The following is a 25,798-nucleotide window of genomic DNA, read 5'->3' on the forward strand; positions in this document are numbered from 1 at the left end:
AAGATCCTATTTTCCGATTTATCCGAATTTATCCTACATGACTCGTTAATTTAGATTGATTTTTGGATTCTATTTTTTATAGTTTTTACTCTTCCAATTAGACCGGATTGACAACACTTTCCAATTTTGATCTTTTCACCAATTCGTGATTTTTCCTTTTTGCAGAAGTTAGAGAAATAATTATTTTTATTTGAGAACTTTTCCAATTTTGACTTTCTTTCAATTTTTGATTGAAGAAAAGAGACTTTCAACACCATTTTACTTGTATGTTTTTTTTTTCTCCTTGAGGACATCAAGCAAGGCAACAATTAGGGACATTTTCACAAGGCTGAACTGTGGGTTGAGAGATTACAACAGGGATTTCGTTGAAGTAAGGAAAATTGCGGACAGTTTAGGTTTAATAATAATCAGGATATTGATTTATGGTTTTAGAAGTTCGGTTTAATGATTTTATTAGTGATTAATTGATTGATGATTTATGTATATGTTTTGCTTTGCTAAAATTGCCTACAATAAATTCATAAAAAGTAAATACCAAATTCTCCTTGTATTATTCCAAATGTGGTATATTATGTTGGTGAATACAAAACATTAGGTTTATTGTGTGCATAACATCAAAGGTCCTGAAGGTGTCTTAGCCTTTATCCACCTACCATTTTTATGTCCTGAAAGCCTATTATTCCTGGCTTTTAAATTATTACCTGTCATGTAACAAGTGCACTAAATCCATGTGGAACAGCTACCAAAACCAACTGGAGTGGTATTATTACTGACCACAGAGTGGGTTTCTCCTGGCAGTTCTGGTACCAGAGTTAGCGGGGCAGAGGTTGGAATTAAAGGTAGTTAGAAGACAGGCGAGTGTTCCAAAATTTGTTCAACTGAGTAGTAATCTCAACGGGATTAGCGCGTGAGGGTAATACTCCAGCCTAGTCACTTGAGATCAGGACCCTATTTAAACGGAGAGCTGAACCACGGTAGTACCGAGGATTTAACTAATATATATATATATATATATATATATATATATATATATATATATATATATATATATATATATATATATATATATATATATATATACGCAGTAGTCATCGCCCTAGCAGACATCCAAACAAGAGTGTCCAAAATGAAGAACTGGACAGTACTGGAGCCTGACATGATTCACACCGACTGGCTTAAGAAGCTGACTGCCCTCCATGAATACCTAGCAACACAGATGAACCAGCTGCCAATGTCAGGAAACCACCCAGAGTGGCTAACCCAGGACCGGACAGTCCTCATAATGACGGACCCCCAGAAAGGAAAAACACCATCCAACTACTGCCCTATAACCAGCCTATAGCCTGCCACCAAAACAGGCGGAAGGAGAGAAGAGGACAAACTTTTGAGCAGAGAGTTGCCGCAATTGTGAGTGACACTGCTTTCACAGGGATTACTCAGATCACCCCCAAGGTAAATATATATTTTCTATTTGTGTAACTCAAACAATTTGTTCATTTTATGGGTCATACAATTGTCTGATCACAGCCAAACAAGATAAAGGTTCATGCGTGATCATGCCAGGATATCAAAGAGGAAATCAAAGATTTTGACTCATGTTTAATCACTCAATTTATTATTTTCCAACAGACAATGACGAAGAAGAAGACGGTGAGATGCAGTCCCAGCAGGACAGTCTAAAACACTTTATGGAAAAAAGATTAACGTAGCTAAATGTCTGAAAATAGTGATCAGTCATCACCAAATTATGCATGGACATCTGTAATCATGTCCACTTTCACCACTCCGAAAATCAAAACGATGAGATTGGTGATGATTGATCACAGTTTTCAGACATTAAGCTTCATGAATCTTTTTTACATAAAGCATTTTAGACTGTCTCATCCCAGCCTCATGTCACAGACTTGCGGGGGCTTCCTCCAGTCTCCCAGCATTAGCCAATCCTCCGGTCCACCCCTACAGCTGCTGATGTTGTCTGACCAGCTGTGTCCTTATATGTCCTCACCCGAGTCACGAGAGGACATTTTGAGGGTAATCGATAGTATCAAAGAGTGCCTGGACCGACTTATGTCCTCACAGACATTAATAGTACATTAAATGCATTTATACACCAGTGAATTTTGTGTCCTTGTCTCTTTATAGGGTTGTTGCTGGGCTGAATGGCCATCTGGGCAGGATTGGTATTGATGGGTCCAGGGTTGGTCTGATTCTGGTGGGGGGATGTGGTTCTCTGGCAGTAAGATGGCATGCAAGTATGTTAATTGTTCATCTGTGTATCTCTGATGTGCACATCACTCAGAGGAATTACCTTTTTCACATTATCAATAGTTTCCCAGTATCACCTCTAAGTGTCGCCAAAGGTTCAAAAGCACTAGAGCGTATGCCAGCCATGAAGTTGGCATGAAATACTGCACATTTCCATGGTCATTTCACTCTTTGTACATCTGAACATGAGCATGGAAAAGTTCGTACACCATGTTTTTGGGCATACGTACCCTTTGTACATGAGGCCCCTGGCCATTAACACCTATGCTGGCCATTAACACCTATGCCCTGCCAGTAATCAGATACCCCGCTGGCATAAGAGATACAAGCCACTGATATCAAGACAAGAAAGCTCCTTACCATACATGGAAGGTTTCATCCTAAGCATCCTGAGGCTGTACACAAAGCGAGAGGAGGGGGACTGAGGACTAGTAAGTGTTAGAGCTACTGTCCAGGAGGAAACAGCAAACCTCCAGGAATATATCAAGAAGATGGCCCCCAGTGACCAACTGCTGAGTGAATGCCTCAGGCAACAAAATCCCAGTAAAGAGGAAGAGTCCGAAAGGCTATTATGGAAGGACAAGCCCTTGCAGGGCATGTACCACTGACAAATTATTGAGAAGACATGCCAGTGGCTGGAAAAGGTTGAACTGAAAGACAGAACAGAGGCACTAGTAATGGCCTCACAAGAACAGGCCCCAAACACCAGAGCAATAGAAGCTAGGGTCTACCACATCAGACAAAGTTTTTAGGATGTGTAGAGAAGCCCCTGACACAGTCCAGCACATCACAGCAGAGTGCAAGATGCTGGCGGGCAAGGCATACACATAGTGGCATAACCAGCTAGCAGGCATAGTATACAAGAACATCTGTACCGAGTATGGACTGGAGGTCCCTGGGCCAAGATGGGAGACACCCCCAAAGGCGATCAAGAACAAACAGGCCAGGATCCTGTGGGACTTCCAGATCCAGACTGACAAGATGGTGATGGCCTATCAGCCCGATGTAGTGGTGGTTGATAACCACCAAAAGACAGTGGTTGTGATAGCTGTAGCAATCCAAAGTGATAGCAACATCAGAAAGAAAGAACAAAAGAAGCTCAAGAAATACCAAGGGCTGACAAAGGAGATTGAGAAAATGTGGAGTGTGAAGGCAACAGTGATCGGGGCACTAGGGCCAGTGACCCCCCCCCCAGCTGAGTGGATGGCTCCAGCAGATACAGTACCAGGAACAACATCAGAGATCTCTGTCCAAAAGAGCGCAGTCCTAGGAACACCTATTGCCCCGTTTCCACTACGTGGTATTGGCTCGACTTGACTCGACTCGGCTCGGCCTTTTTGCGTTTCCATTATGAAAAAGGACCTGGAATCTGGTACCTGGTACTACTTTTTTGGTATCACCTCCGCCAAGGTTCCAGGACTGGGGACCAGATACTAAACTGTGACATGTAAACACTGCAGACCACTGATTGGTCAGACAGTTTTCTCTGTGACCCGCTGTTTTACAAAAAACAGATGCGGAAGTGGACAGTAAATATAGCGGTACATTAATCCACATGATAACAACCCAAAACTACACCAAGGAGATTCAGTCTTTGGTGGCCTACGTAAAAATTCAGACGAGACAACACGCAACGAGTGAGTTTATCAGTAACTCTCTGAGCAGACGACGTGGAAATAATGCGCCACATCGCTATGACATACAGGAACTGTAAAGTCAGTAGTATCTTGTAATGGAAACGGTCTCCAGGAATACAGAGTCGAGCCAAGCCGAGTCGAGCTGGTTCCATGTAGTGGAAACATGGGATAAGATCCTGTGCAGAACATTCAGGCTCCCAGGCCATTGGTATAGGACCCAAGCCTGAAGGAGGCACCACCCAGGTGGGCGAGAAAAAGATTTTGTATATAACTGCCAAAAAACATGGATGGGAGGTGAAAGCAGGCAGGGGCTGGAGCCATGATAGAGAGGTGTGAGTGGAGCTGAGATTTTGATGGTAACAGGAGCCAGAACCAGGCCAGAGTGCAAGGTCCTGACCAATGCTGCTTGCAGCTTAAATCTTTGCAGTTATTTTTGTGCTTGATTGTTGTTTTCTGATTTTGTGTGCTGTCATACTAAAATCTGTGTCTAACATTTCGATGGTCCAAAATCCAGTTAATCATGTGCATATACAAACAAGCCATAGGAGATTGTCGTCAGCATCCTCAGCCTTCTCTGCCTCATCGGAGGAGGAGGGATCAATGCAACAAGTGGACTAAAAAGTACACAGACACAAGGGGAGAGAGAAGAGCGGACTGAGGAAATGTGATTGGGGTGTGAGACAAAATGTCATTATTACGAACGTGTTATGTTTATGTTATATATGTTAATCCTTGTTATAATCTTTTGATCATTTTATGTGAATGTATTTTAGTCATCTAATATGAAAGGGAAACATTAAGAAAGATGAGAATGATGGAAATAAGATGTTCCTTGCAAGATTCAAAAAGAAATTAAAGTTGTAAGCAACATTGGGCGGGACCTTACGCCATTCATTCCACCCCTCGACACCGTCAACTCCTCAGCTCTACTCAGACCTCTCTGTCCTGGCTCCAGCCCCCACCCTTTCTATCTTCCTATTATCCCTACAGAACACCAGCACCCCTCTGCTGAAACCACCATCACCTTTTAATGAGGATTTTATTTTGAAAAACCCTACTGTGTCTGTGTGTGTCTGTGAGAAAGCATCATATTTAATGAATTAAAATTGTACAAGCAGTTGAGTGTTTTGTCATAAAAAGAAGAAAAGTTATTAATACTCCTTATTAAGCATTTTTAATAAGGCTTTTATTTTGAATAACTCTACTGTGTATATTCGGTGTATAAAATGTCCCATACCCACAATCGGCCAATCAGCTGTCAGTATTCTATTCCCCATCTGTGACTGTGATTATGTAACATGGCTCCTTATGGAGGAGACATGGTTGTCTCTAATTCAATGAGAAACCACCTCTCAAAAAAAAACTGTGATAACTCCATAATCGTTCATCCTATATGAAAAATTCTTTCACATGAGGCTTGTGGAGAGTCTTGTGAACATATCGGTGTATAAGTTGTAAATATGTTATATGTTGAAAAAAGTCTGAACTGAATAAGCATTAATTGTGCGAACATGGAGTTAGTCAAACATGTTAGTGAGAGAAATGTGACGTTTGAGTGGCTGTGAAAAAAAATCATCTCTCTTTGCATTTGGAGGGTCGTCGATTGAAAATGAAGTGTTTTAAGATTAAAATGTGAATAGTGTTTTAAGAAAAGAGTTTTTCCAACGTTTTGATGCATAAATTGTTGCTTAACTCCCAAAAATGTGATATGAAGAGATGTTTCTAAATTTTCTAACATAAAACCCAAGCCTCTCCACTCGAGACAGAGCCTTTGATATAACAGAGTCGCGACACTTGCATAAACTCCCATTGTAAAAAATGGCTGACAAAATATGGACCTACTTCTGGGTTGTGGAGAGGCTGGTGGTTCCAACACTGAGTTTAACAGTGTTGGAACACATTCATTTCTATTGCAGCTGATCTAGCAACTCCATGGCTAGGTTAACAAGATGTCATCACCTTCCAAATTATCGAGTGTATTTCCTGTATTGGTGACATTTACGTTGTAAATTTAGTTTTCTTTGGTATGTGTTAGCATTTGTATAAATTTCTATCTTAAACAATTGTTATGTTTGATTTTCAGCTGTAGCCCTATAGTTAGCTAGTTTGACTTGGCAAGCTGTTGAGATTTAACCACTATAACCACATATTGTCGAGTTTTTAAGATAAGGTAATGTTAGTCCAAATTTTGTTATCAGTGGGTTTTATTGGGGACCGAGCCGAAAGGTAAGGCCCTCTCACACAGTGAGAGGCCTTGCCTGCAAGCAAGGCCCTATTGTTTTTCGTTCGTTTTATTAGGGACCGAGCCGAAAGGTAAGGCCCTCTCACACAGTGAGAGGCCTTGCCTGCAAGCAAGGCCCTATTGTTTTTCGTTCGTTTTTATTAGGGACCGAGCCGAAAGGTAAGGCCCTCTCACACAGTGAGAGGCCTTGCCTGCAAGCAAGGCCCTATTGTTTTTCGTTCGTTATGATATTATTATTATTATTCACACACCACTTTGACCTTGATTTTGACCCCCTAAACATGCTCGAAAACTCACCAAATTTGGCACACATGTCAGGCCTGGCGAAAAATTTGATAAAATGAAAAAATTAACCCAGTAGGTGCCAAAATGGGCTCTCTAGCGCCACCTATGTGAAAAAAAAACGGAAACAGGCCTAGTGGCCAGTAGGAATGTTGTAGAGACATGAAACCAGTGCCATAATATTTGTTGGATCAAGCACTACAAATGATACACAGATGCCTCTATCCTAACTCCAACAGGAAGTTCGCAATTTGCCTTTCAAAATAAAATTTTTAAAACTAACTCCGATGACACCGTTTGTCGTATTGACTTCTAAATAGCGCCAAAAGATACAGTGAAATGTCCTTAATAAAACAATTTCACACCTTTTCCATAACTGTCTTAGTTTTTTTTTTACAAGCCTGCAAAGTTGCGATGTTTGGAACTCATTTTTCACTTTGGAGTTTTTCCCCACATGTGACATATCTACACGTTCATGGGACTCAGCACAACTCTCACATCCAAAAATTTTTGAGATAGGATGTACGGTTATTGATTTATAACAATTTGTTTCTTTTCATACTTTTTCCACTTTAGACTTCCATTTGACCCCCTTAACATGCTCCAAAACTCACCAAATTTGCCATGTATGTCATGGCTGGTGAACACTTTCATTCAATATCAAAATTAACCCCTTGCGTGCCAAAATGGACCACCTATGTACTAAAAAACACACAAAATCGGCCCTAGCGGCCAGTAGGAATGTCACAGAAACATGAAACAAATGCCAAAATGTTGGTCTGATTGAGCCCGAAAAATCATACACTGACACTCATGAGCTAACTCCAACAGGAAGTTGGCAATCTGCCTTTGAAAGTTACTCTACGTTTCTGCAATTACTACTCAGTCATTCCAGACTTTTGAATAAAAAGTTATACCTCATTCAATTCCCACAAGTCTGCTGAATCCAAAACTGAAAGAATTTTTCAGATATGACCTACGGTTATGGAATTATGGCGATTTTTTTGAAGACTATGTTTACTTTCACTTTACCACAATGACAAAGTCCCTATAAAACTCTTCCTGGTGCACACCTGGAAGTATCTCTCTGTAGTGCAGTGGTTCATGTATCTGCCTATGGAACAAGAGGACCCTGGGTTCAAGTCCCAGGTGCAACTGGGAACTTTTTTTTTTTTTTTTTTTTTCCCTCCATTCATTTTAAAACAGGTTTTACTGCATTATATTCTGGATATTGGACATTTTACACACATTACAAAGTACATGGAATACATTTTTTCAAAATAAAACCCCAATTAAGAATAATACATAATGTCTATTACATAACTTCTTTTCATTGTTATCACCAAACGCTCAACTGTTTGTACAATGTTTCTTCATTCAAAAGTACTCTTTCTCACAGACACACATGCTCACACAATAGGGTTTATCCCAAATAAAAGCCTTAAATGTGAGAAATCATCACTTTTATGCTCAATTATTCATACAGTTTCTATTCATTTTTCAAACTGATTCTTTCTCTCACATACAAAACAAATGCACATACACACAGTAGGGTTTCCAAAATAAAAGTCTCATTTTAAAGGTGATGGTGGTTTCAGCAGAGTGTCACTGGTGTTCTGTACAGATGTAAGGAGGACAGACACTAAAGGGTGGGAACTGGTATGGGGACGGAGAGGTGTGAGTGGAGCTGAGGTGTCGACGGTCACGGGAGGCGGATCGCGGGGGACGCGGATCACGGGGGAGGCGGAATGCCCGGTGCGAGGTCCCGCCCAATGCTGCTTGCAGCTTTAATTTTAGTTGTTTTGCTGAACCTGGTGGTGTTTGCTTAAGTTTGTCAGCTGAGGTAATGTGCTCATTTGGTGAAGAGCTGAACTCTGCTAATAAAAGTTCCTCACAGTATTTATTTATGAGTTAAAGGAGGTGAAACTTCTGTAACCTCATGTTTGTAATATCTGACTCATCCTATAAGAATTCTATTGAATTTTGAGTTTGCTAATGTTGAGTTTTTGATGAGTATAACGTATGTGCAAATGCTAATTTGTTAAGTTAGCCACTATGCTATCCACTGGTTAATGCCATTATTGTGTGTATTATCAGGAGAACAGAGCTTGGCAGGCGCATAGTGTTCACACAGCTAACCACTGTTTTCTGCTTGTACCTCAGTCCTATAATAATAAAACTTTAAAATGGTAAATTGTCTGTCTCCTCATGTGTACAGTACAGTTGCAGAATGAATGAACTTGTAAAGTTAGCACCACTCACATAAGCAGCCTACCCAAGCTAACATGAACCTTTCCCCCAAAAATGCAAGTTTTCAAAGTAATAAATACAGTCTTTTCAACCCTACTACTCAAAAGCAAAACTGACACAACAATACATCCAGTAGTGCAACAACGGTTGTGTGTGGTTTATTTTGAGATTCACCATGCAATAATGCACTCACTGCTGTCTGTTCCATAGAAGAACATGACAGCGCTTGGTTCATTTGGAACTATTCAGGCTTGCATGAACTTCATGATCACCGGTGCGGCGACATCAAAGCGTGTCGTAACTCTATTTATAGGGCTCTGGTTAGAGTGAGAGGATTTCACCCAATCAGCTGTCAGCACTCTGTTCCCTGTGTGTGTGTCTGTGGTGTGTGTGTGTGAGTTTCTATTGCCGCGTTTCCAGTACGTGGTATTGGCTCGGCTTGACTCAACTCAGCTCGGCCTTTTTGCGTTTCCATTACGAGAAAGGACCTGGAATCTGGTACCCGGTACTAGTTTTTTGGTATCACCTCTGCTGAGGTTCCAAGACTGGGGACCAGATACTAAAACGTGACGTGTAAACACTGCAGACCATTGATTGGTCAGAGAGTCGTCTCTGTGACCCACCATTTTACAAAAAACAGATATGGAAGTTTACAGTAAATATAGCGGTGGGTTACTCCACATGATGACTGCCTGTAAAACTACACCATGGTTTGTCGAGGAGGTTCAGATGTAAAAATTCAGTGTGAGCTTGATGAGACAACATGCAACAAGTGAGTTTATCAGTAACTCTCTGAGCAGACACACAGAAGTAACGCACCGCATCGCTATGACGTCCAAGTACTCTAAAGTCGGTAGTATCCTGTAATGGAAATGCTCTCCAGGAATAGGACCTGATACCCGAGTCGAATCAAGCCAAGCCAAGTTGATTCCATGTAGTGGAAACGCAGCATAACACGGCTCCTTATATGGAGCAGACACGTGTCTGTGTTCAGTTTTGTGAGAAACCACTTTTCAATCAAACTGTGATTAATCCATAACGGTACATTGTATCTTAAAAATTTGTGCGTGTGAGACTTGTGGTGATCAACTTTTTTTTGATGAGGGTTTGCTCTATCTTTTGGTGCTGTTTAGAAGTCAGTATGACAAATGGCCTTGGACGAGATAGTTGTAGAAGTTTTGCTTTGATTTGCAAATTGCGAACTTTCTGTTGGAGTAAGCTCACAAGTGTCAGTGTATAATTTGTAGGGTTTGATTAGACAAACATCTCGGCATTGGTTTCATGTCTCTACAACATTGCTACTGGAAATTTGTGTGTGAGCTTTTTTTCATTGAAAGGCAAATTGCTAACTTCCTGCTGGAGTTAGCTCATGGATGTCAGCATATGATTTGTTGGATTTGATGAGACAAAAATTTTGGCATTTGTTTCATATCTCCACAACATTCCGAGACTGGTTGGGTGGTAATCAAAGGGGGAATGTAGGAGAATTTTTCCCAAATGTAATATAAAGGGTTTTTTTTTTTTTTTTTTTGCTTCTACCTTACAATGAGACAGTTATTCCAAATTAATTTTTCAATCATATGGGAATTTTCAATCTTTGACATTGTATCAATGTTGGTTATAATTATACCCTTATTAAAAAAAAAAAAAGAGGATTGTAAGGTGGTTAATTTATGTCAGAAACCTCCATAACACTCCCAACCACCAAGTGGGAAAAGGACTTGGCTTTACCTCCCAACCCTGATTTCTGGATACAAATCAATAAAAACATCTTTTCCATGACCACCAATACAAATTTACAACTCATACAATATAAAACCATTCACAGAATACACATCACTCAGGGGAAAATGTTTAAAATGGGGTTGACTAGCACAGACATCTGCTCACAATGCACCTTGGGTCACACAGATGATTATCTTCACGCCACCTGGTCTTGCCAGCCGGTTCTCTCATTTTGGATAAAAGTCACAGAAACACTCTTGTGTATCTTGGGCTGCAGAATCCCAGCATCCCCAACGCTCTGTTTGCTGGGGGACTTGACACACATTACAATTCCAACTAAACACAATAACCCATTACTAATTTCTCTGACCATCGCCAAGAAAATCATTTTTCAAAACTGGAAATCCAAACACTCCTGCCATATCACCCACTGGACAAATTTACTCTTAGAACACATATCAATAGAAAAAATAACAGCCTACAAAACAAGCAATACATCAGCCTTTGAGGAAACATGGAACCCATTCACAAACTATCTAAAGTCCACCCTGAACTCAAACCAAAGCAGTAACCAAAACCAGAGCCACATACAGGATCACATATCAGACCACATCCAACCCATAACAAACATTTTTTAATTTACATCATCCACATTAACTTCATTCTTTCTCTCTACCTCCACATACAGACAAACCAGGATCCCTGCTCCCCTTCATTCCCACCTACACTTCTTTCTTCCCCTCTCTCTCCCCTCCCCTCTTTATCTCTTCAACCAAGCCCCCCCCCCCTTTTTTTTCTTTTCTTTTTTTGGATTAGAAAGAAATATTTTTATTGTTATCATTATTACTGTTTATTATCATTATCATTGGTGTTATCATCACTGTTGCTGTTGTTAGGGGTATTACTGTCATTGTCATTGTTACTATTGTCATAATCTTTGTTATTATTGTTACCAGTACTACTATCATCATTATCATCTTTATTCTCGTTAGTATTTTCATTATTACCGCCATTGCCATAGCTCGTGAAGTGGTGGCAGTGGCGGCAGAGGCATTTGTAAGTCTGGGTAATAATGAATTTGTGGGGAGGGGGCTGGGGCCGGGCAGTGTGGGGCCTGGGGTGGGACGGCACTGGCCTCTCCCGACCCTCGGCCCCCTGGTGGTATGGCTGCGGTCTTTGACGAGGGCAGTGTGAGGTAGCTGACTCGAAGGCATCCACCCCTATCTCTTGTATAGGAAAAATTAAAAATGGTCACTCCACAGTGGACAGATTGTCTCCTAAATGGTCTGAGAGCGGTCCAACTGCGGAGTGGACTAGGTCTACATTCAACAACAAAATAAAACAAAAACAAACAAACAAACAAAAAACAAACAAACAAAGGAAAGGAAAAAAAAAAGGGGGGCGCGGGGGGGTTGGAGGAATACCCTTTGACTGGCCATGGCTGGTCTCGTCCTTGTGCTGTGGTTGTGCTGCTGGGGGTTGTGTGAGGGGTTGATGGTGTCCTCCCCTCTTTGGGCCCTGCGTGCTGGGCTCCACCCCCCATAGCCATATTAATTTAAATTGATTCATATAAACTCAAAACAGATAGTAACTGATACAAATACATTGTTACAAATATTAAATTATTTAACTCTTAGTATTGTGACTGCCTCCGCCGCTACCGCTGCCACAATAATTCCAACAAATTAGGCTACTGGTATTTTTAAATATTTTTGTATTATCACAACAATTATTATTTTCCCCCTCACTCCCCCCTCTCTCTGTCTCACTTTCATTTACACCCCCTTCTTCCCCTGTTCCCTATCACCTCTAACCAAGCTATATGGTCTAGTTGCTGTTTACATTTATGATCTTTTTCCATTGTAATATGACGTTGTTGTTGTTTGTCAATACTCTGTCATTGTTGTTGTTTTTGGTTTGCTTATTTGTTTTAGTTTCCCTTTGTTTATGTGTTGTTGTTGTTGTTTTTCTGCCCACATTGTCTTGTTAACTATCACTAATAAAAAAAAAAGAAGTTGAACAGTTAAGTCACTTCAAGACACCCTGTCTGCAGTCCAACCACTGAATTCCACCTCTGAGCAATGGAAGCACCTACAGATGACCATTCAGAAAACAGTCCTCACAGTCTTTGGGAGGAGGACCTCTAAGAACTGTGACCGGTTTGAAACCAAGACAAGCAAGATGACTCCCATCATTGTAGCAAAGCCTGCAGCCCTTGCTGAATACAAGCATTTCTTTAGTCATTCCAAACACCAGGAGCAGAGTGCAGCAGACTACTAGAAGATGTGAATTTGCAATGAATACTGGCAGCAGCTTAGTGCCGGCATCCACTTGTGCTGAAGCAGCCAACATCAGAGGGATGTATGAGGGACTCAAGAGAGTAATAGGCCCAACATAGGATGGACCCTCTCAAATCATACTATGGAGAAGTGATCACAAAGACAGGAAAATGGAAAGATGGTCGGATACTACTCAGAGCTGTATTCCATAGAGAACGTCATCTTCACTTCAGTTCTCAACACCATTAAAACTCTACCTATCATGAAGGAGCTTGATGCCAACATGAGAGGAGGTCTACAAGACTATCGACAGCTTACTCTGTTGGAAAGTTCCTGGCAATGGTGACATCCCACCGGACTGGAAAAAAATTTCGTAAACACACTCCTACAACCTTATGTAGCATCCTCTGCCAGTGCTGGCGAGGAGCCATACCGCAAAACATGAGAGATGCCAAGATTGTCTCCATCTATTAGAACAAGTGAGAGAAAAGTGAGTGCAGCAACTACAGGGTCATCTCCCTCTTGAGCATTTTGAGCAAGCTCTTTGCAGATGTTACGCCCATGTGCCTCCAGAACCTGGCCAAGCGCATTTACCAAGAGTCTCAATGTGGCTTCACAAGGAGATCATTCAACAGTGGACATGATCTTCTCCCTCTGCAATCTACAGGAGAGCTGTGAACATCAGAAGCCCCTGTATGTAGCCTTTATTGATCTCACCAAAGTATTTGACCTGGTCAACAGGAAAAGGCTCTTCAACATCCTGCTGAAAATCGGATGCCCTGCAAAACTACATTGAATAACAAGGTCATTCCATGATGATATGAAGATGATCATCCAATATAAGGGCATGTCCGAGTCTTTAGATCTTGTGCCCCCCCCTCTTTGGCAACCTTTTCTCTCTACCCTTGAAACATGGTTTCAGGACCTCACTTGAAGGAGTGTGCCTATGCAACAGAATGGATGGATGACTGTTCAACCCTGCAAGACTGAGAGTGAAGACCTATGTGAGGTTCTGATTAGAGACATGCTCCTTGCTGACAATGCTGCAGTCATGACATACACTGAACAACAACTCCAGTATCTCATGAACAGATTCTCCCAATCCTACAAAAACTTCAGGCTCACCATCAGCCTGACAATGACAAATGTGATGGGCCCAGATGTGGATACCCCAAATGTCATCACCATTGATGGTCACAAATTGAATAATAATAATAATAATAATAATAATAATAATAATAATAATAATAATTTTTATTTATATGGCACTTTTATAAACAGCAAAATAGTTAAAAGAAAAGAAAAATCAAACTCATTTACACCAAAATGTGTATTGCATCAATACACAAACCCAATAAAAGTGCAAAAAAAGAGAAAAGGAAAGAGAGAGAGACAACATCATATCATGAAAACAGTAAAAGTGGTTACTCAACTACAGCAATAAATTCAATTAAAGCTGCTAGCAGCATTGGGCGGGACCTCGCACTGGGCGTTCCGCCTCCTCCATGATCCGCCTCCCGTGACCATCGACACCTCAGCTCCACTCACACCTCTCCGTCCCGATACCAGTTCCCACCCTTTAGTGTCCGTCCTCCTCATATCTCTACAGAACACCAGCGACCCTCTGCTGAAACCACCATCACCTTTAAATGAGACTGTTATTTTGGAAACCCTACTGTGTGTATGCGCATTTGTTTTGTATGTGAGAGAAAGAATCAGTTTGAAAAATGAATAGAAATTGTATGAATAATTGAGCATAAAAGTGATGATTTATCACATTTAAGGCTATTATTTTGGAAAAGCCCTATTGTGTGAGCATGTGTGTCTGTGAGAAAGAGTACTTTTGAATGAAGAAACATTGTACAAACAGTTGAGCGTTTGGTCATAAAAATGAAAAGTTATGTAACAGACATTATGTATTATTTTTAATAGGGGTTTTATTTAGAAAAAAATTACTCTGTGTACTTTGTACTGTGTGCAAAATGTCCAATATCCACAATATAATGCAGCAAAACCTGTTTTAAAATGTGAGGGGAGAAAAAAAAAAAAAAAAAAAAAAAAAAAAAAGTTGTCCTTGCCCAGGGTTTGAACTCAGGTTTCCTGTACAATAGACCACAGCTGTAACTACTGGTCTATTGTCAGATATTTACACAGCTTCAGTAGTAAGCCTTATAGAGGGACTTTGTCATTGTGAAAAGTGAAACTAAACATACTCTTCAAAAAATCGCCATTATTCCATAATTGTAGGTCATATCTGAAAAACTCTTTCAGTTTTGGATTCTGCAGACTTGTGGGAATTAAATGAGGTATAACTTTTTTGTCAAAAGCCTGAAATGAATAAGCAGTAATTGCAGAAACGTAGCGTAACTTTCAAAGGCAGATTGCCAACTTCCTGTTGGAGTTAGCTCATGAGTGTCAGTGTATGATTTGTCGGGCTCAATCAGACCAACATTTTGCCATTTGTTTCACGTTTCTGTGACATTCCTACTGGCTGCTAGGGCAGATTTTGTGTGTTTTTTAGTACATAGGTGGCGCTACAGAGTCCATTTTGGCACCCAAGGGGTTAATTTTGATATTGAATCAAAGTGGTCAGCAGCCATGACGTACATGGCAAATTTGGTGAGTTTTGGAGCATGTTAAGGGGGTCAAATGGCAGTCTAAAGTGGAAAAAATATGAAAATAAAGAAATTGTTATAAATAAATAACCGTACATTGTATCTCAAAATTTTTTGCATGTGAGCGTTGTGGTGAGTCCTGTGATCGCGTAGATATGTCACATGTGGGGAAAAACTGCAAAGTGAAAAATGAGTTCCAAACATCGCAACTTTGCGGGCTTATAAAAAAAAAACTAAGACAGTTATGGAAAAAGTGCGAGATCACTTTTGTGAGGAGGGTTCACTCTATCTTTTGGTGCTATTTAGAAGTCAATAGGACAAACGGTGTCATCGGAGTTAGTTTGGAAAATTTTATTTTGAAAGGCATATTGCGAACTTCCTGTTGGAGCTAGCTCATAGTTGTCACCATGTGATTTGTTGGGCTCGATTAAACAAAAGTTTTGGTGTTGGTTTCGTGTGTCTACGACATTCCTACTAGAACAGGGGTCGGCAACCTTTAACACTCAAAGAGCCATTTCGACCCGGTTTCCACGGAAAAGACAACACTGGGAGCCGCAAACACTTTTTGACATCTGAAATGAAGATGTTAGCCTATATATACCGTAAATTCCGGACTATAAGCTGCTACTTTTTTCCCACACTTTAAACACTGCGGCTTATACTCCGACGCGGCTTATACAACGATTTTACTGGTACCACGGGTTGGTGCTGCACACCTCGGCTCATGGTGCCACGGCGCACCTCGGGGCCAACACTAGGTGCCGTTGCACCGCCGTAACATGGTTCGGTGCCAGGTGCCGTGGCACCGCGGTGGTGCCGCAGCACCGGTGGCACCCTGTTGTGGCACAGCGGTGCCATGGCACCTGACACCGAGCAGTGGCACTGCGGTGCAACAGCACCCGGCACCGAGCCATAGTACTGCGGTGCCACGGCACCTAGCATTGGCCCCGAGGTGCCGCGGTACCTTGGTCGTGCCATGGCTCGGTACCACAGCTCAGCTCGGTACCACGGCTTGGTACCAGGTACCTCAGCACGGTGCCAAATACCGTGGCATCTCGTCCCTACTGCACGTCATGCGTAATGTTAAATGAAAATGATATTACAACAGACATAATTACTTCTTTTTAATCTTTATATTTTAAAAATAAATTAAAATTCCTACTCTAATGAAAAACAAACATTTGTTCACTTTCAAGTGTCTTTCAAGTCATTTTAAGTCCGTGAATCCACAGCCGACGAAAAAGCAAGTCAATCCCGTATCAGCACGAATCCAAAGGAAACCCCGATAAATTCACCGATAAAAAAAAAAAAAAAGAAAGAGAAAATGTGCTTTTATTACTATCCTTTTATTGCCTCGTTTTTTGTCTTTTGTTTTTAAATCATCATATTAACAACAAATCAACCTATAGATATGACAGCAAGCTCACGCATATCAGACCCATTTACATATAGGGTATAATTTCATTTGAACTCAAAGAAAACCTTTATCCAATTACCGTCCAGTTTTGACGCAATGAAAAAAAAGGTTCCACTCGGTCCCATAGACTCCCATAGAAGCCAGGCTTCAACGGGGAAATGCATTGACCATAGATCGTATGAGAAAACAGCGCACAATAATCTTACAATTTACAACTACAATTAAACAAACAAACAAACACAAATAAAATACTTTGTTCAGATATTGTGCAGTTTTGGTGTCGCAGGGCATTCCGCGCATGCCGGCTGCCGGCTGACACGTCAAGTGCTGTCAAACGTCTCTGAAGAAGGTGAATGCTGATCACCGAAATTGCACAAGGTGTGAAGAAAGAAGTTAAAAACTTTGACTTAATAAGAAGACATGATACACGTTTTTAAGACAAATAACATACACTTCAATCAGACACTTATAATTTATTTTTCCAAGCCACGCAGAGCCGCAACAGAAGGATGAAAGAGCTGCATGCGGCTCTGGAGCCGCGGGTTGCCGACCCCTGTACTAGAAGTTAGCAATTTGAGCATTTTATTTTGAAAGGCAAATTCTGAACTTCCTGTTGGTGTTAGGTCATGAGTGTCAGCGCGTGATTTGTTGGGCTCGATGAGACAAAAATTTTGGCATTTGTTTCATTGACTAGCGGCCAGCTAACAGGCCTGGAGCCACCACCACTAGCGGCCAGCTACTGGGCCAGAAGCCACCACCACCAGCGGTAAGCTACCAGGCCAGGAGCCACCACCACTAGCGGCCAGCTACCGGGCCAGGAGCCACCACCACCAGCGGAAGCTACTGGGCCAGGAGCCACCACCACTAGCGGCCAGCTACCGGGCCAGGAGCCACCACCACTAGCGGCCAGCTAACGGGCCAGGAGCCACCACCACTAGTAGCCAGCTACCAGGCTAGGCCAGGAGCCAAGCTAACACAGGAGACATGGCAACTAAAAGCTTGCAGAAGACATGGAAGAAGTTAAGAAGTCTTTGAACTTTATGTCTGAGGAACTAAGCAAGGTGGCAAAACAACAGACGGGACTACTAGATTTAATTGAGGAAATGCGGAAATTGAAGGCGGTGATCAGGGAAAAAGACAAGAAAATAGACAAACTGGAAGGAAGAGTAGAAGATTTGGAGCAGTGCATAAGGATGGATGATCTAATGATAACAGGACTAAAGACAAACCATCGCACTTATGCAAGTATCACAGCAGGTGACAAGGATGGTGAGGATGCATCAAACACTGAATTACACTCTCTGGAGGAACAAGTTATTAAGTTTTTAAACAGCAAAGACATTCCTTTACACTGTAAAGATATAGCTGTTTGTCACACCTTACCCCAAAAACAGAGTAAGAGGCCAAACATTATTATTCATTTGGTGAGTAGAAAACAGAAGACTGAAGTGCTTAAGCATGCAAAAAACTTAAGGGTACAGGGGTGTACATAAATGAAAATTTAACAAAAAGAAATGCTGCAATTGCAAGACAAGCAAGAATCTTGAAAAAGGAAAAAAAAAATCCAAGACACATGGGTAAGAAACTGTAAGGTAATGATAAGACTAAATGGTACTCCTGAACGGGTGAAAGTTATTATTAGAGACATAACTGAGCTTGATCAATACAAATGAAAATGAAAAACAAAGTAGAGAGGTGGACCAGTGGAGATATGTCATATCTGATTTTTGTTGTGATGGAGCTATGAGGTCAATTATTGTTGGGGACTGAAATATGAGAATGTGTGAATACACTGAATTTAAGTCTTTTGACTTTCAAGATCACAAACCCTATGTTTTAGAGAATGATATTCATCCAGAGACCCACTTCTACCAGAGCATTAAAACAACATGTGAATATTATTCAGAAGACAAGTATAAGTCCAAAATTAAGGGTTTTTCGGTGATTCACTTTAATAGTAGGAGTCACTATAGTAATTTTGATAAAATTAAAGATTATTTGCAACAATTTCAGCATAAATTTAGTGTAATAGCAATTTCAGAGACTTGGCTGAGTGATGAGAAAGGGTTACATGATGAATTAGAAGGATATGAAATGTTTTGGCAAAACAGAGCCAATAAAAGAGGAGGGGGCATGGCCCTATTTGTATTAAATGATTTGAAATGTAAGATAAATGGTGACTTGACAATTGCTATAGACAATCTGATGGAATGTGGAACGATTGAAATTAAGATGGAAAAACACAAAAACATATTTCTTAGTTGTATTTACAGGACACCGGGGTCATACATTGATAAATTTAATAAGGTGATTACTGATTTATATGAAAAATATTGTGATAAGGTGATTCGGGTTTGTGGTGACTTTAACATTGATCTACTGAAATGGAATGAACATGCAAAAATGGCAGAATTTGTAAATACTATGTTTAGTTTGAGTTTTCATCCTGTAATTACAAAACCAATTAGAATTACATTGGAAAGCGCAACATTGATTGATAATATTTTTACAAACATTATTGATGGTGAAATAACGAGTGGTCTATTTCTGACTGACATAACTGATCATTTGCCAGTTTTTGTAGAACTGGAAATGAACAACAAATTATCTTTACCCAACTATAAGCAAAAACCTTGTTTGGTTAGAACAAAGTCACCAGAAGCAATTATGGCCTTAAACGAGGAACTAATAAATTATGACTGGCATGACGTTTATGTAGATGATGTTAATGATTCATATAATGCTTTCTTAGACATATTCCTGACATTGTACAACAGACATTGTCCTGTGAAAGAATATAGGCAAAATTTTAAAAAGAATAAGAAACCATGGTTAACTAAGGGATTGGAAAGGGCTTGTAAGAAGAAAAACAGGCTCTATAGGGAATTTCTGAAGCACAGAACGAAAGAAAAAGAGAATAAATATAAAAGATACAAAAATAGATTGACAGCAATCATAAGAACACATAAAAAAGCCTATTATGATCAGTTGTTGGAAATACACAAAAATGATATTAAAGGCACTTGGAGAGTGTTAAATGATATGATTAAAAAAAGTAATAAAAAGAATTTTTCTACATATGTTGTTAAAACTGGTGACACTGTGATGGAAAATATTGAGGACATCGTGAACATATTTAATGACTTTTTTGTTAATGTCAGTCCAAATTTGGCAAAAGATATTACCAAGTGGGAAAAGGATGATAAAAACTTTGATTTTGATATTGAAAACAATAATTCAATGTTTCTTGGTGGAGTTTGTGAAAGTGAAGTGTTGGAAGTGTTCAGGAAGTTTAAAAATAAAAAATCTACTGATAGAAATTCCATTGATATGTCACTCATAAAACAAGTGATAAACAGTATCCTTCAACCATTCACTTATGTATGCAACAAATCATTTCAAACAGGCACTTTTCCAGAAAATATGAAAATAGCTAAAGTGATTCCAGTTTATAAAAATGGTGATAAACACATGGTGTCAAATTATAGACCAGTGTCACTGTTACCACAATTTTCTAAAATTCTTGAGAAACTGTTTGTAAAGAGGTTAGATGACTACATAGACAAATATAGGATATTAAATGATCACCAGTATGGATTTAGGAAAAACGGATCAACATCTTTAGCAGTAATGGAATTTGCAGAAAATATAGCAACAGCGGTGGATCAGAAACAACATACTGTTGGTGTTTTTATTGATTTAAGGAAAGCATTTGACACAATTGATCACTCAATATTACTCCGGAAATGTGAAATGTATGATATAAGAGGTGTGACGCGAAACTGGTTAAAAAGTTATTTACAAAATAGGTCTCAGTATGTATCAATTGGAAATACAAATTCACAACTTAGAAAAGTAACATGTGGGGTCCCACAAGGTTCAGTTCTGGGACCCAAGTTATTTATACTTTATTTAAATGATATTTTTATGGCATCAAGTAAGTTAAAATTTACAATATTTGCAGATGACACTAATTTGCTTTATTCAGGAGCAAATATGAAACAAATATTAGAAACTGTGGAAAAGGAATTGATCAAGTTAAAAAAAATGGTTTGACATAAATAAGTTATCACTTAATGAAGATAAAACAAAATTTATGGTTTTTCGTGGTGCTAGGGGAAATTATGATATAAAACTGAAAATTAATGAAATTGAAATTGAAAGGGTGTATGAAACAAAATTTTTGGGAGTGATTATTGACCATAAACTCTGTTGGAAACCACAAATAGAATATATCAAACGCAAAATGTCCAAGGCTGTTGCGATTCTTTATAAAACTTGAGACTTGTTAAGCAAAAAATGTTTGCATATGTTGTATTGTTCACTTGTAATGCCATATATGTCATACTGTGTGGAAATATGGGGCAATGTGTATAAAACTAATATAGACCCGATAATTAAACTCCACAAAAAAGCTATTAGAGTCATAAACAAAGCTGGTTATCTCCAATCAAGTAATCCACTTTTTGTAGAATTTGGTTTACTAAAATTTTTTGATATTGTATATTTAAAAACAATGGAATTTATGTTTCGCATTAAAAGTAAAAACCTTCCTTTTTTGTATTCAGAAAATTTTTAAGTTAAGAGAAGGAAATTATAATTTAGGACGGATGTTTGTGTTTGAAAAATGTAAAGTAAGAACAAACGTTAAATATCACAGTGTTTCTGTTATTGGTGTCAAGCTATGGAACGAATTGAAGGATGAAGTGAAATTGTGTAGCTCACTGCCGAATTTCAAAAAGACTTTAATTTGTCAAATTATGAAGGGCTATGAAAGTAATATGATTACAAAATGACTTATAACACTGAATGTAGTATAATTTGTGTTTAAGTATTTATCTGCTGCAACTTCAAGTGTGGACTTGGACCAAGGATGCGAATAGGAGAAGCAGAAATAAGCCTCTGGCTTCAGCTTCTTCCTTTTTCAGTTACAAAATGTGTTAATTTTATGTTTGTTTGTTTTTTAATATGTATGTGTTTTGTATTTTGTATTTAACTGAAATAAACATTCATTCATTCATTCATGTTTCTACGACATTCCTACTGGCCACTAGGGCCGTTTTTGTGTATATAGGGGGCGCTAGAGAGCTCATTTTGGCACCTCTGGGTAAAATTTTTACATTTTATAAAATTTTTCGCCAGACCTGACATGTGTGCCAAATTTGGTGAGTTTTTGAGCATGTTTAGGGGGTCAAAATCCAGTTCAAAGTGGCGGTCAGGAAAAAAATATAAAAACAAATGAAAAACAATAGGGCCTTGCTTGCAGGCAAGGCCCTCTCACTGTGTGAGAGGGCCTAACCTTTCAGCTTGGTCCCTAATAAAAGGAAGAAGGGAGCTAACAATCATACAAATGATGGAAGGTACAAAGCGTAAGGCCCAATCCCAGTTCCCCCCTTGGCCCTCCCCTCCATTTTGTGTGTTCTTGAGAAGGGGTAGGAGTGTCCCCATTCTTGATGAGACGGAGGGGAAGGGCTAAGGGGGAGGGCTGTTTGGCCCTCAAAATGGAATTTTTTCAGGACCACACTACAAATGGAGGGGTATGAGAAATCTCCCCTAATTCTGTTTGAATCATCTGCAAGATGGAGGTAAACACAGCAAAAAAGTGCAGCAGTGTGATGAAAGAAACACATAAATTCATTTTCCTTTACCAAATTACTCAAGCCCTCTCTATTTTCCTGATTTATATTGGTCATAAATTATTTTGTTTTGTGTACTTTATTTGTATGAAGTTGTGGGTGTCATTTCCTGATGTTTGTCTCACCTGCTTCATTGAACTGAAATCCAGATGAATCTCTCATTTCGTCTTCTTGGGATTTGTGGTCCAGGTGGTCTTTCTGCTCTTTCTTTTCATCAACCAGTGGTCTATTGTAGCATTGTGGGTCATTCTCTAAGACCATGAAATCAATTTTTTGCAGGAGAGCTAATATTTCACTTTCAACACTCATGTTTTTTGTGCATGTGTGGTATCTCTCTACAGTTAAACTGCTGATGGCTTTCAGATCTTCAAATGCATTTTCACACTTTTCACTGGATGTATGTGTCACAACTGTCATTAAATACGAAAGTGATTCTTTTCCAAAAAACTTCTCTAGCCATTGCACTTTTGATTCGTAATGGCTGGTATGGAGACCATATGGTATCAGTAGCAGAAATGCATGAATTCCCTTGTTTGAAGGGATTCTGTCAATGTTTTGTTGATCAAGTAAGTTAATGACTGAGATGACCCGACCACACAAATCATAGAGTTTAGATGAATACAGCTCTTGCTGGTTGTCGTTCACTAGAATGTTGTCTGAACCAGTCTCAATGGAATTTCGGTCACCAACCAACACAAGACTGAGATCCGGCATCACTGCAAAAAAGGACAACACTGTGTTACACTGAAAGTTTTGTTTCAGAATTTGCTAGAATGTTAATCACGGAACCAGACACATCAGTCTGTGATCAGATCAGTCTAGTACTGTTCCCATGTCAATGATTTCCAGAGACCCGTGATCATCAGTTGGTGGCCCTTGCTATATTGACTTAAGCCAAAAACAAATGAGAAGGAAATAATTTGAAATTGTTTACCAACTGCTAATATGATCAAGCTGAGGATTCTAAAGACTATGAGTCCATCATCTCTCAGCTTTTTTAAGCTGGTAGGCAGTGTAATGAGCAAAACTAGTACAATATAAGGTCAAATCAGTTACATTTAATACTAGTTCTCACAAATCTTTGCTTTCAGATTTTATATTTCTGGAATTACACATTTTATCCATCACTCCTCATTGAACTGCCTCCTGCTCCTCCTATGCCATTTATCTCCTTTGCTGTGTGTTTGCATTTGCGTTTGAGTCATATGGCTACAATGGTGCATTCATGAGCATCTTGTAAACATTGCCCAACATCATGATCCTTCTCATGTTCTTTCAGTACAGTGCTTTTAATACTTAGATGGTAGATTCACAACATTGCCTCACTTATGTTAACATTTTTCAAAAACCTTGTAAGAATGTTTAGCACATTGTTTTAAGCAAACTCCAGAATATATGTCTGTATGCCCCATTAGACCTCTGTGATAATTTTCAAGTTCTGTTACTGCAGCATTTTTATTAATTAAAGGTGCCCTGCCACACAAAACCATTTTTACTTGTATTTTTTTGAAATATGTTAGGTCCATAGGTGTTTGTGTTATGTAGTAAATGTGAAAATAAACTACAACCTCCTCTGTCTGCTATTGCCACTGAAAAAACAATAAGTAGAGAAATCAGGCCAATTATTAAAGCTGGTCAGTCTGACGTGTTGTTGCCTGAGCTCATTACTATTCATGAGCTTGCCCAGGTGAGACCGCGCCCGCAGAATTCATCTAGCTCAGTGACAGTTTTTGTGTACAGCAAGGATGGCTCAACATCAACGTTCATGTGCTTGTGCTCAAACAGAACTTCAAGAATGCACATGCCCAAGAACCCAGATGTGGACTTTTAATAATAATAATGGATTAGATTTATATTGTGCTTTTCTATGAAATTCGCTCTGACATTCCCCCTCTGGTGGTGGTAAACTACATTTGCAGCCACAGCAACCCTGGGGCAAACTGGCTGTCAATCTGCACCTACAGCCCCTCTCACCACCACCGAACATTCATACACATCCATACACCAGTGTGAGTAGCAACACTGGAGGCAAGGAGGGTAAAGTGTCTTGCCCAAGGACACAACAGCACATGGACAGAGTGAGATTCGAACCGCCAACCCTTCATGGCCATCCCGCCATAGCTCAGACTTTTGAATTGTGTATTTTCAAAATGTATCTTATTCGAACGTTTTTTCCAGGATCTCCCATCCTACCTTTAAAGGTGGGGTCTGAGATGTTTTCCTGGAGTATTTCTTACTATATTGCTTAAAATCCCCTTCACACCCTGATTACAACTAATTAATTAAATGCTCTAACCCAAAAATAAAAAAAAAATTGTCACCTGTGGAATGGACAGGACTGAAAAAACACCATCCAATCATTTGAGCGCCAGCTTGAAATGATTGAACAGTGATATCAAACTCAACTGCCATTTGCCCCCCCCCCCCCATACATACCCCTCTTTGAGCATGAATTGTGCATTCTCAGAGGCTTGAAGCGCTTGTACAGGAAGTGAAGCCAGAGCCAGAGCTTGGCTATATTAGTTATATTAGGATGGAAAGTTCACTGGCAAACTGTTTTGGCACTAACATAAATCACTAGGAAATGTAAAGTTAGTCAGATAGGTATGAACTGGGGCTGTTCTGTAAGAGTGGGGGTGTTGGAGGAGACTGAATGAGGTATGCATGGAACGGCGAGCCAGAGCCTCAGCCGGGGTCGGAGCTGGGGCCAGGGCCGTCGCCAGCTTCGGAGTCTGAGCCGGGGATGGTGCCAGAGCCGCACCTGGGGTTGGGGCTGTAGCTGGCGTTGGAGCCCAAGGCAGGGCTGCACGGAGCTGGAGCCTCAGCTGGCGAATTGTTGCTGTGCAGCACTCGTGAACCCTTGGGAACAAGCATTGCGCGTGCCAGTACTCTGGAGGCATGGCTTCAGAGGGATGTCTGAAGAAAGGGGTTTGGACTTTTGAATTGATTATTTTCAAAATGTAGCTTGCTTGAACTGTTTTTCTAAGATCTTGCACCCCACCTTTAAATCCTGTTCCATGTCTGTTTTATGATCAAGGTAATAACCATTGTAACGAATGCTGGGGATAGAGAATTGGAGTCAGATTCGTAAGTAGAATCCCAACATTATGCAGGTTTAATGTCGATTTGGACAATGCTAGCACTTGCTTGCCTAGCTTAGTTCATCCCATGAAGCTAAAATTAGTTGATAACAGCTATCGCCAAGCTGTCATGTTATGGATGAAACCAATGCAAACAGACAACGCAAAGCATATTTTTGCAATCTATATTATGAAATATCCAGAAAGATAGTGAACAAAATTCCTTTACTTGATGCACAGGGTAAAGGATACTGAAAAGCCAGGCTCTCATTGGCTAGCTGTTAGCCAATCAGAGTCAGCAGATTAGCATGTTGAATATTCATGAAAGTGGCACAAATCAAGCTGAGTCTTCCAGCAGGCTTTCTATACC

General features: G+C 39.9%; 1 protein-coding gene across 1 annotated transcript in view; it reads right to left on the bottom strand.

The window, feature by feature from the left end:
• LOC115424963 (interferon-induced very large GTPase 1-like) overlaps positions 1 to 25,798 on the bottom strand; it is a 40,125-nt gene that overhangs the window by 13,471 nt on the left and 856 nt on the right. Inside the window, exon 3 of the mRNA XM_030142389.1 lies at positions 22,474 to 23,064. Coding sequence (XP_029998249.1) covers positions 22,474 to 23,064 — 591 coding nt within the window. The remainder of the gene's footprint in view (positions 1 to 22,473; positions 23,065 to 25,798) is intronic.

The sequence above is a fragment of the Sphaeramia orbicularis genome, chromosome 8, assembly GCF_902148855.1.
Source record: "Sphaeramia orbicularis chromosome 8, fSphaOr1.1, whole genome shotgun sequence".
Lineage (NCBI taxonomy): Eukaryota > Metazoa > Chordata > Actinopteri > Kurtiformes > Apogonidae > Sphaeramia > Sphaeramia orbicularis.